Consider the following 11655-nt stretch of genomic DNA (forward strand, 5'->3'; position numbering starts at 1 on the left):
ACAACATCTTGGAGAGTTCAGACTTGTGAGATACATACTGTACTGTACAGGGCTTCAGCACATCTAAAGGACCTAATTCCCTACATAGTGCACTACCTATATGGCCCTGGTCAAAAGTAGTGCACTATGTAGGGAATAGGGTGTCATTAGGGAGACAGCCTGTGTGTAGCTACTGTAGAGATGAAGAACAGTTTGTTGGTTTCATTCTTTTCTTATCCCGTATCTGTTGCGTTGAGCTATCCGTCCTTTGTCATTCACCAACCTTTACAACATCAAAGCAGCAGATGATTGGAGGTCAAGAAGACCCCTGCTCCGGAGCTCCTTTAGGACATCACATTTTCTCCAGCTCAGAGTTCTGGAATAGGTTAACAGAGTTCTAGAAGAGGTCAACAGAGTTCCAGAAGATGACAACAGAGTTCTAGAAGAGGTCAACAGAGTTCTAGAAGATGACAACAGAGTTCTTGAAAATGACAACAGAGTTCTTGAAGATGACAACAGAGTTCTAGAAGAGGTCAACAGAGTTCTAGAAGATGACAACAGAGTTCTAGAAGATGACAACAGACATTCAATGAGTGGAGAAATAGTTTCTTCTTCATGTTGTTTTTCTAATGGGATAGATGGATGAGCCTGTCCTGCAGTGGCCAGATTATTTTAGTGAACAGAAGGCCTTGGTTCATGGCTCAGTGAGGACATGGAGGGACATGGAGGGACCACCCTCTACCATCTCGGTTTCAGCCCAGGATGGGTGTCTGGTTTCAGTGCTACAGTCAGGCAAGCAGTGGGACGGGAATTACAACCCCTCAGACTACAGGCTCAGTGGTAATGGACGGACTGGGATTGCAGAACGATGTGCGCATTCTGACTGTACATTTCAGTGTCATATACACCTAGACAACGCCAAGGGAGGGAGACGTGCCTATATAGTGCATTACTTTTGACCAGGGCCCGATAGTGCACTATATAGGGGAGAGGGTGTCATTTGGGACACTGCTCTGGTGTAACGGTAGTGGCCCTGCGTTCTCCCTGTCCCTGGATGATGAGGTGGACACGGCTGTGTGATGTCATCAATAATGGGCCTCCTCCAGACCTCCCGGCTATCTGCGGTCCCTCCTGGTCACGACAGTTTCCATGGCGGGTTGTAGAACTTAATGGTGTGTGTTCTGGCCCACTTGGCGAAGACGGCCTTCTCTGTGATGAAACGGTGGCCGCCGTACGGAGCGCTCTCGTGGAGGAGATACTCTGCACACTCATCACGACTACCGGCTTCATAGTAGTGGTACGGGACCTTACGGTACCCCTCTGACCTGGGAGGAGGGGGGAGGAGAGAGATGGTTATAGACACTCATCACGACTACCGGCTTCATAGTTGTGGTACGGGACCTTACGGTACCCCTCTGACCTGGGAGGAGGGGGGAGGAGAGAGATGGTTATAGACAGTCATCATGACTACTGGCTTCAGAGTAGTGGTACGGGACCTTAAGGTACCCCTCTGACCTGGGAGGAGGGGGGAGGAGAGAGATGGTTATAGACAGTCATCACGACTACCGGCTTCATAGTAGTGGTACGGGACCTTACGGTACCCCTCTGACCTGGGAGGAGGGGGGAGGAGAGAGATGGTTATAGACAGTCATCATGACTACTGGCTTCATCGTAGTGGTACGGAACCTTACGGTACCCCTCTGACCTGGGAGGAGGGGGGAGGAGAGAGATGGTTATAGACACTCATCACGACTACTGGCTTCAGAGTAGTGGTACGGGACCTTAAGGTACCCCTCTGACCTGGTAGGAGAGAGATGGTTATAGACACTCATCACGACTACCGGCTTCATAGTAGTGGTACGGGACCTTACGGTACCCCTCTGACCTGGGAGGAGGGGGGAGGAGAGAGATGGTTATAGACACTCATCACGACTACCGGCTTCAGAGTAGTGGTACGGGACCTTACGGTACCCCTCTGACCTGGGAGGAGAGAGATGGTTATAGACACTCATCACGACTACCGGCTTCAGAGTAGTGGTACGGGACCTTACGGTACCCCTCTGACCTGGGAGGAGAGAGATGGTTATAGACACTCATCACGACTACCGGCTTCATCGTAGTGGTACGGAACCTTACGGTACCCATCTGACCTGGCGGGGGGAGAGAGAGAGAGAGAGAGAGAGAGAGAGAGAGAGAGAGAGAGAGAGAGAGGAGTTGTAGGGGGAGAGAGATACGGGGTGGTTGGGGGAGAGGGAGAGAGAGAGAGAGAGAGAGAGAGAGAGAGGGAGGGAGGGAGGGAGGGAGGGAGGGAGAGAGGGAGGGAGGGAGGGAGGGGAGAGAGGGAGGGAGAGAGAGAGAGAGAGAGAGAGAGAGAGAGGGAGGGAGAGAGAGAGAGAGAGAGAGAGAGAGAGAGAGAGGGAGGGAGGGAGGGAGGGAGGGAGAGAGAGAGGGAGGGAGGGAGAGAGAGGGAGGGAGAGAGAGAGAGAGGGAGGGAGAGAGAGAAAGGGAGGGAGAGAGAGGGAGAGGGAGGGAGGGAGGGAGGGAGGGAGGGAGGGAGAGAGAGAGAGAGAGAGGGAGGGAGGGAGGGAGGTAGGATGAAAGAGACAATGTTTCCATGCAATAGTGAATGTGTATACTTAGCAGTAGAAAGCCTGAACAGTTTAACCACTAACCAGTTAACATATCAAAATGTAAAACTTCTCTAGGGTAGGGGGCAGCATTGGAGGGTAGGGGGCAGCATTGGAGGGCAGGGGGCAGCTAACCTCCCCATTGGAGGGTATGAGACCAGACAGCTAACCTCCACAGTATCTGATGTGAATGAGACCAAACAGCTAACCTCCACAGTATCTACTGAGAATGAGACCAAACAGCTAACCTCCACAGTAGATAATGAGAATGAGACCAGGCAGCTAACCTCCACAGTATCTACTGAGAATGAGACGAGACAGCTAACCTCCACAATGTCTGATGTGAATGAGACCAGAGAGCTAACCTCCACAGTATCTACTGAGAATGAGGCCAAACAGCTAACCTCCACAGTATCTGATGTGAATGAGACCAGACAGCTAACCTCCACAGTATCTACTGAGAATGAGACCAGACAGCTAACCTCCACAGTATCTACTGAGAATGAGGCCAAACAGCTAACCTCCACAGTATCTACTGAGAATGAGACCAGGCGCTAACCTCCACAGTATCTACTGAGAATGAGACCAGACTGCTAACCTCCACTTAATCTACTGAGAATGAGACCAGGCAGCTAACCTCCACAGTATCTACTGAGAATGAGACCAGACTGCTAACCTCCACTTAATCTACTGAGAATGAGACCAGGCAGCTAACCTCCACAGTAACTACTGAGAATGAGACGAGGAAGCAAACCTCCACAGTATCTGATGTGAATGAGACCAGGCAGCTAACCTCCACAGTATCTGATGTGAATGAGAACAGGCAGCTAACCTCCACAGTATCTACTGAGAATGAGAACAGGCAGCTAACCTCCACAGTATCTACTGAGAATGAGAACAGGCAGCTAACCTCCACAGTATCTACTGAGAATGAGAACAGGCAGCTAACCTCCACAGTATCTGATGTGAATGAGACCAGACAGCTAAACTCCACAGTATCTGATGTGAATGAGACCAAACAGCTAATCTCCACAGTATCTACTGAGAATGAGACCAGACAGCTAACCTCCACAGTAACTACTGAGAATGAGACGAGGAAGCAAACCTCCACAGTATCTGATGTGAATGAGACCAGACAGCTAACCTCCACAGTATCGGATGTGAATGAGACCAGGCAGCGAACCTCCACAGTATCTACTGAGATTGAGACCAGGCAGCTAACCTCCACAGTATCTACTGAGAATGAGACCAGGCAGCTAACCTCCACAGTATCTACTGAGAATGAGACCAGGCAGCTAACCTACACAGTATCTGATGTGAATGAGACCAGACAGCTAACCTCCACTTAATCTGATGTGAATTAGAACAGACAGCTAACCTCCACAGTATCTACTGAGAATGAGACCAGGCAGCTAACCTACACAGTATCTGATGGAAATGAGACCAGGCGCTAACCTCCACAGTATCTACTGTGAATGAGCCCAGACAGCTAACCTCCACAGTATCTACTGAGAATGAGCCCAGACAGCTAACCTCCACAGGATCTACTGAGAATGAGACCAGGCAGCGAACCTCCACTTAATCTGATTTGAATTAGACCAGACAGCTAACCTCCACAGTATCTACTGAGAATGAGACCAGGCAGCTAACCTCCACAATGTCTGATGTGAATTAGACCAGACAGCTAACCTCCACTTAATCTGATGTGAATTAGAACAGACAGCTAACCTCCACTTAATCTGATTTGAATTAGACCAGACAGCTAACCTCCACAGGATCTACTGAGAATGAGACCAGACAGCTAACCTCCAAGGATCTACTGAGAATGAGACCAGACAGCTAACCTCCACAGTATCTACTGAGAATGAGACCAGACAGCTAACCTCCACAGTATACGGTGAGAATGAGACCAGGCAGCTAACCTCCACAGTATCTACTGTGAATGAGACCAGACAGCTAACCTCCACAGTATCTACTGAGAATGAGACCAGACAGCTAACCTCCACAATATCTACTGAGAATGAGACCAGGAAGCTCAAATCCACAGGATCTGATGAGAATGAGACCAGACAGCAAACCTCCACAGTATCTACTGAGAATGAGACCAGGCAGCGAACCTCCACAATCTCTGATGTGAATTAGACCAGACAGCTAACCTCCACAGTATCTACTGAGAATGAGACCAGGCAGCTAACCTCCACAATCTCTGATGTGAATTAGACCAGACAGCTAACCTCCACTTAATCTGATGTGAATTAGAACAGACAGCTAACCTCCACAATAGATACTGAGAATGAGACCAGGCAGCTAACCTCCACAATCTCTGATGTGAATTAGACCAGACAGCTAACCTCCACTTAATCTGATTTGAATTAGACCAGACAGCTAACCTCCACTTAATCTGATGTGAATGAGACCAGACAGCTAACCTCCACAATAGATACTGAGAATGAGACCAGACAGCTAAACTCCACAGTATCTACTGAGAATGAGACCAGACAGCTAACCTCCACAGTATCTGGTGAGAATGAGACCAGGCAGCTAACCTCCACAGTAGATACTGAGAATGAGACCAGGCAGCTAAACTCCACAGTATCTACTGAGAATGAGACCAGACAGCTAACCTCCACTTAATCGGATGTGAATTAGACCAGACAGCTAACCTCCACAGTATCTGATGTGAATGAGACCAGGCAGCTAACCTCCAAAGTATCTGATGTGATTGAGACCAGGCAGCTAACCTCCACAGTATCTACTGAGAATGAGACAAGACAGCTAACCTCCACAGTATCTACTGAGAATGAGACCAGACAGCTAACCTCCACAGTATCTGATGTGAATGAGACAAGACAGCTAACCTCCACATTATCTACTGAGAATGAGACCAGACAGCTAACATCCACAGTATCTACTGAGAATGAGACAAGACAGCTAACATCCACAGTATCTACTGAGAATGAGACAAGACAGCTAACATCCAAAGTATCTACTGAGAATGAGACAAGACAGCTAACCTCCACAGTATCTACTGAGAATGAGACCAGACAGCTAACCTCCACAGTATCTGATGTGAATGAGACCAGGCAGCTTATCTCCACAGTGTCTGATGTGAATGAGACCAGACAGCTAACCTCCACAGTATCTGGTGAGAATGAGACAAGGCAGCTAACCTCCACAATATCTACTGAGAATGAGACCAGGCAGCTAACCTCCACAGTAGATAATGAGAATGAGACCAGGCAGCTAACCTCCACAATATCTACTGAGAATGAGACCAGGCAGCTAACCTCCACAATATCTACTGAGAATGAGACCAGGCAGCAAACCTCCACAATATCTACTGAGAATGAGACCAGGCAGCTAACCTCCACAATATCTACTGAGAATGAGACCAGGCAGCTAACCTCCACAATATCTACTGAGAATGAGACCAGGCAGCTAACCTCCACAGAACAGACTGAGAATGAGACCAGGCAGCTAACCTCCACAATATCTACTGAGAATGAGACCAGGCAGCTAACCTCCACAATATCTACTGAGAATGAGACCAGGCAGCTAACCTCCACAATATCTACTGAGAATGAGACCAGGCAGCTAACCTCCACTTAATTTAATGTGAATTACACCAGACTGCTAACCTCCACAGTATCTACTGAGAATGAGACCAGACAGCTAACCTCCACAGAACAGACTGAGAATGAGACCAGGCAGCTAACCTCCACAATATCTACTGAGAATGAGACCAGGCAGCTAACCTCCACAATATCTACTGAGAATGAGACCAGACAGCTAACCTCCACTTAATTTAATGTGAATTACACCAGACTGCTAACCTCCACAGTATCTACTGAGAATGAGACCAGACAGCTAACCTCCACAGTATCTACTGAGAATGAGACCAGACAGCTAACCTCCACAGTATCTACTGTCAATGAGAACAGAAAGCTAACCTCCACTTAATTTAATGTGAATTACACCAGACTGCTAACCTCCACAGTATCTACTGAGAATGAGACCAGACAGCTAACCTCCACAGTATCTACTGAGAATGAGACCAGACAGCTAACCTCCACAGTATCTACTGTCAATGAGAACAGAAAGCTAACCTCCACTTAATTTAATGTGAATTACACCAGACTGCTAACCTCCACAATATCTACTGAGAATGAGGCCAGAAAGCTAACCTCCACTTAATTTAATGTGAATTACACCAGACTGCTAACCTCCACAGTATCTACTGAGAATGAGACCAGAAAACTAACCTCCACAGTATCTGATGTGAATGAGACCAGACAGCTAACCTCCACAGTATCTACTGAGAATGAGACCAGACAGCTAACCTCCACAGTATCTACTGAGAATGAGACCAGACAGCTAACCTCCACAGTATCTACTGAGATTGAGACCAGAAAGCTAACCTCCACAGTATCCACTGAGAATGAGACGAGACAGCTAACCTCCACAGTATCTGATGTGAATGAGACCAGGCAGCAGACCTCCACTTAATTTAATGTGAATTACACCAGACTGCTAACCTCCATAGTATCTACTGAGAATGAGACCAGACAGCTAACCTCCACTTAATCTACTGAGAATGAGGCCATACAGCTAACCTCCACAGTATCTACTGAGAATGAGACCAGGCAGCTCACCTCCACAGTATCTACTCAGAATGAGACCAGGCAGCAGACCTCCACTTAATTTAATGTGAATTACACCAGACTGCTAACCTCCACAGTATCTACTGAGAATGAGACCAGACAGCTAACCTCCACAGTATCCACTGAGAATGAGACGAGACAGCAAACCTCCACAGTATCCACTGAGAATGAGACCAGGCAGCTAACCTCCACAGTATCTACTGTCAATGAGAACAGACAGCTAACCTCCACAGTATCTACTGAGAATGAGGCCATACAGCTAACCTCCACTTAATCTACTGAGAATGAGACCAAGCAGCTAACCTCCACAATATCTACTGTCAATGAGAACAGACAGCTAACCTCCACAGTATCTACTGAGAATGAGGCCATACAGCTAACCTCCACAGTATCTACTGAGATTGAGACCAGAAAGCTAACCTCCACAGTATCTACTGAGAATGAGGCCATACAGCTAACCTCCACAGTATCTGGTGAGAATGAGACCAGACAGCTAACCTCCACAGTATCTACTGTCAATGAGACCAGACAGCTAACCTCCACAATAGATACTGAGAATGAGACCAGGCAGCTAACCTCCACAGTATCTACTGAGAATGAGACCAGACAGCTAAACTCCACAGTATCTGATGTGAATTAGACCAGGCAGCTAACCTCCACAGTATCTACTGAGAATGAGACCAGGCAGCTAACCTCCACAGTATCTGATGTGAATGAGACCAGACAGCTAACCTCCACAGTATCTACTGAGAATGAGACCAGGCAGCTAACCTCCACAGTATCTACTGAGAATGAGACCAGACAGCTAACCTTCCAATGGATGTCAGAAGGTGAATTCACCAATTTGTAAGTCGCTCTGGATAAGAGCGTCTGCTAAATGACTTAAATGTAAATGTAAATGTAACCTCCACAGTATCTGATGTGAATGAGACCAGACAGCTAACCTCCACAGTATCTACTGAGAATGAGGCCATACAGCTAACCTCCACAGTATCTACTGAGAATGAGACCAGACAGCTAACCTCCACAGTATCTACTGAGAATGAGACCAGGCAGCTAACCTCCACAGTATCTGATGTGAATGAGACCAGGCAGCAAACCTCCACAGTATCTGGTGAGAATGAGACCAGGCAGCTAACCTCCACAGTATCTGGTGAGAATGAGACGAGACAGCAAACCTCCACATTATCTGATGTGAATGAGACCAGACAGCAAACCTCCACATTATCTGATGTGAATGAGACCAGACAGCTAACCTCCACAGTATCTGATGTGAATGAGACCAGACAGCAAACCTCCACAGTATCTGGTGAGAATGAGACCAGACAGCTAACCTCCACAATATCTACTGTGAATGAGACCAGACAGCAAACCTCCACATTATCTGATGTGAATGAGACCAGACAGCTAACCTCCACAGTATCTACTGAGAATGAGGCCATACAGCTAACCTCCACAGTATCTACTGAGAATGAGACCAGACAGCTAACCTCCACAATATCTACTGAGAATGAGACCAGACAGCTAACCTTCACAATATCTACTGAGAATGAGACCAGACAGCTAACCTCCACAATATCTACTGAGAATGAGACCAGACAGCTAACCTCCACAGTATCTACTGAGAATGAGACCAGACAGCTAACCTCCACAGTATCTACTGAGAATGAGACCAGACAGCTAACCTCCACAGTATCTACTGAGAATGAGGCCATACAGCTAACCTCCACAGTATCTACTGAGATTTAGACCAGAAAGCTAACCTCCACTTAATCTACTGAGAATGAGACCAGGCAGCTCACCTCCACAGTATCTACTGAGAATGAGACCAGAAAGCTAACCTCCACTTAATCTACTGAGAATGAGACCAGGCAGCTCACCTCCACAGTATCTACTGAGAATGAGACCAGAAAGCTAACCTCCACTTAATCTACTGAGAATGAGACCAGGCAGCTCACCTCCACAGTATCTACTGAGAATGAGACCAGGCAGCAAACCTCCACTTAATTTAATGTGAATTACACCAGACTGCTAACCTCCACAGTATCTACTGTGAATGAGCCCAGAAAACTAACCTCCACAGTATCTTATGTGAATGAGACCAGACAGCTAACCTCCACAGTATCTGGTGAGAATGAGACCAGGCAGCTAACCTCCACTTAATCTACTGAGAATGAGACCAGATAGCTGACCTCCACAGTATCTACTGAGAATGAGACCAGACAGCTAACCTCCACAGTATCTACTGAGAATGAGACCAGACAGCTAACCTCCACAGTATCTACTGAGAATGAGACCAGACAGCTAACCTCCACAGTATCTACTGAGAATGAGACCAGGCAGCTAACCTCCACAGTATCTACTGAGAATGAGACCAGACAGCTAACCTCCACAGTATCTACTGAGATTGAGACCAGGCAGCTAACCTCCACAGTATCTACTGAGAATGAGACCAGACAGCTAACCTCCACAGTATCTGATGTGAATGAGACCAGACAGCTAACCTCCACAGTATCTACTGAGAATGAGACCAGGCAGCTAACCTCCACAGTATCTACTGAGAATGAGACCAGACAGCTAACCTTCCAATGGATGTCAGAAGGTGAATTCACCAATTTGTAAGTCGCTCTGGATAAGAGCGTCTACTAAATGACTTAAATGTAAATGTAACCTCCACAGTATCTGATGTGAATGAGACCAGACAGCTAACCTCCACAGTATCTACTGAGAATGAGACCAGACAGCTAACCTCCACAGTATCTGATGTGAATGAGACCAGACAGCTAACCTCCACAGTATCTACTGAGAATGAGACCAGACAGCTAACCTTCCACTGGATGTCAGAAGGTGAATTCACCAATTTGTAAGTCGCTCTGGATAAGAGCGTCTGCTAAATGACTTAAATGTAAATGTAACCTCCACAGTATCTGATGTGAATGAGACCAGACAGCTAACCTCCACTTAATCGGATGTGAATTAGACCAGACAGCTAACCTCCACAGTATCTACTGAGAATGAGACCAGACAGCTAACCTCCACAGTATCTGATGTGAATGAGACCAGACAGCTAACCTCCACAGTATCTGATGTGAATGAGACCAGACAGCTAACCTCCACAGTATCTACTGAGAATGAGACCAGACAGCTAACCTTCCACTGGATGTCAGAAGGTGAATTCACCAATTTGTAAGTCGCTCTGGATAAGAGCGTCTGCTAAATGACTTAAATGTAAATGTAACCTCCACAGTATCTGATGTGAATGAGACCAGACTGCTAACCTCCACAGTATCTAATGTGAATGAGACCAGGCAGCAAACCTCCACAGTATCTGATGTGATTGAGACCAGGCAGCTAACCTCCACAGTATCTACTGAGATTGAGACCAGAAAGCTAACCTCCACTTAATTTAATGTGAATTAGACCAGACAGCTAACCTCCACAGTATCTACTGAGAATGAGACCAGGCAGCTCACCTCCACAGTATCTACTGAGAATGAGACCAGGCAGCAAACCTCCACTTAATTTAATGTGAATTACACCAGACTGCTAACCTCCACAGTATCTACTGAGAATGAGACCAGAAAGCTAACCTCCACTTAATTTAATGTGAATTAGACCAGACTGCTAACCTCCACAGTATCTACTGTCAATGAGACCAGACAGCTAACCTCCACAGTATCTACTGTGAATGAGCCCAGAAAACTAACCTCCACGGTATCTGATGTGAATGAGACCAGACAGCTAACCTCCACAGTATCTACTGAGATTGAGACCAGAAAGCTAACCTCCACTTAATTTAATGTGAATTAGACCAGACAGCTAACCTCCACAGTATCTACTGAGAATGAGACCAGGCAGCTCACCTCCACAGTATCTACTGAGAATGAGACCAGGCAGCAAACCTCCACTTAATTTAATGTGAATTACACCAGACTGCTAACCTCCACAGTATCTACTGTGAATGAGCCCAGAAAGCTAACCTCCACAGTATCTGATGAGAATGAGACCAGACAGCAAACCTCCACAGTATCTACTGAGATTGAGACCAGGCAGCTAACCTCCACAGTATCTACTGAGAATGAGACCAGGCAGCAAACCTCCACTTAATTTAATGTGAATTACACCAGACTGCTAACCTCCACAGTATCTACTGAGAATGAGACCCGAGAGCTATCCTCCACAGTATCTACTGTGAATGAGCCCAGACAGCAAACCTCCACAGTATCTGATGAGAATGAGACCAGACACCTAACCTCCACAGTATCTACTGAGAATGAGACCAGACAGCTAACCTCCACAGTATCTACTGAGAATGAGACCAGGCAGCTAACCTCCACAGTATCTACTGAGAATGAGACCAGACAGCTAACCTCCACAATATCTACTGT

The 11655-nt window shown here is 46.8% G+C and overlaps 1 protein-coding gene across 1 annotated transcript in view; it reads right to left on the reverse strand.

Annotated features, from left to right (window-relative positions):
- Positions 1-484: 484 nt before the first annotated feature.
- LOC135534823 (alpha-N-acetylgalactosaminide alpha-2,6-sialyltransferase 3-like) overlaps positions 485-11655 on the reverse strand; it is a gene marked incomplete at its 5' end in the record, with an annotated part of 12810 nt that continues 1639 nt past the window's right edge. The window contains one exon of the mRNA XM_064961655.1: positions 485-1304. Coding sequence (XP_064817727.1) covers positions 1115-1304 — 190 coding nt within the window. The remainder of the gene's footprint in view (positions 1305-11655) is intronic.

The sequence above is a fragment of the Oncorhynchus masou genome, unplaced genomic scaffold, assembly GCF_036934945.1.
Source record: "Oncorhynchus masou masou isolate Uvic2021 unplaced genomic scaffold, UVic_Omas_1.1 unplaced_scaffold_3984, whole genome shotgun sequence".
NCBI lineage: Eukaryota > Metazoa > Chordata > Actinopteri > Salmoniformes > Salmonidae > Oncorhynchus > Oncorhynchus masou.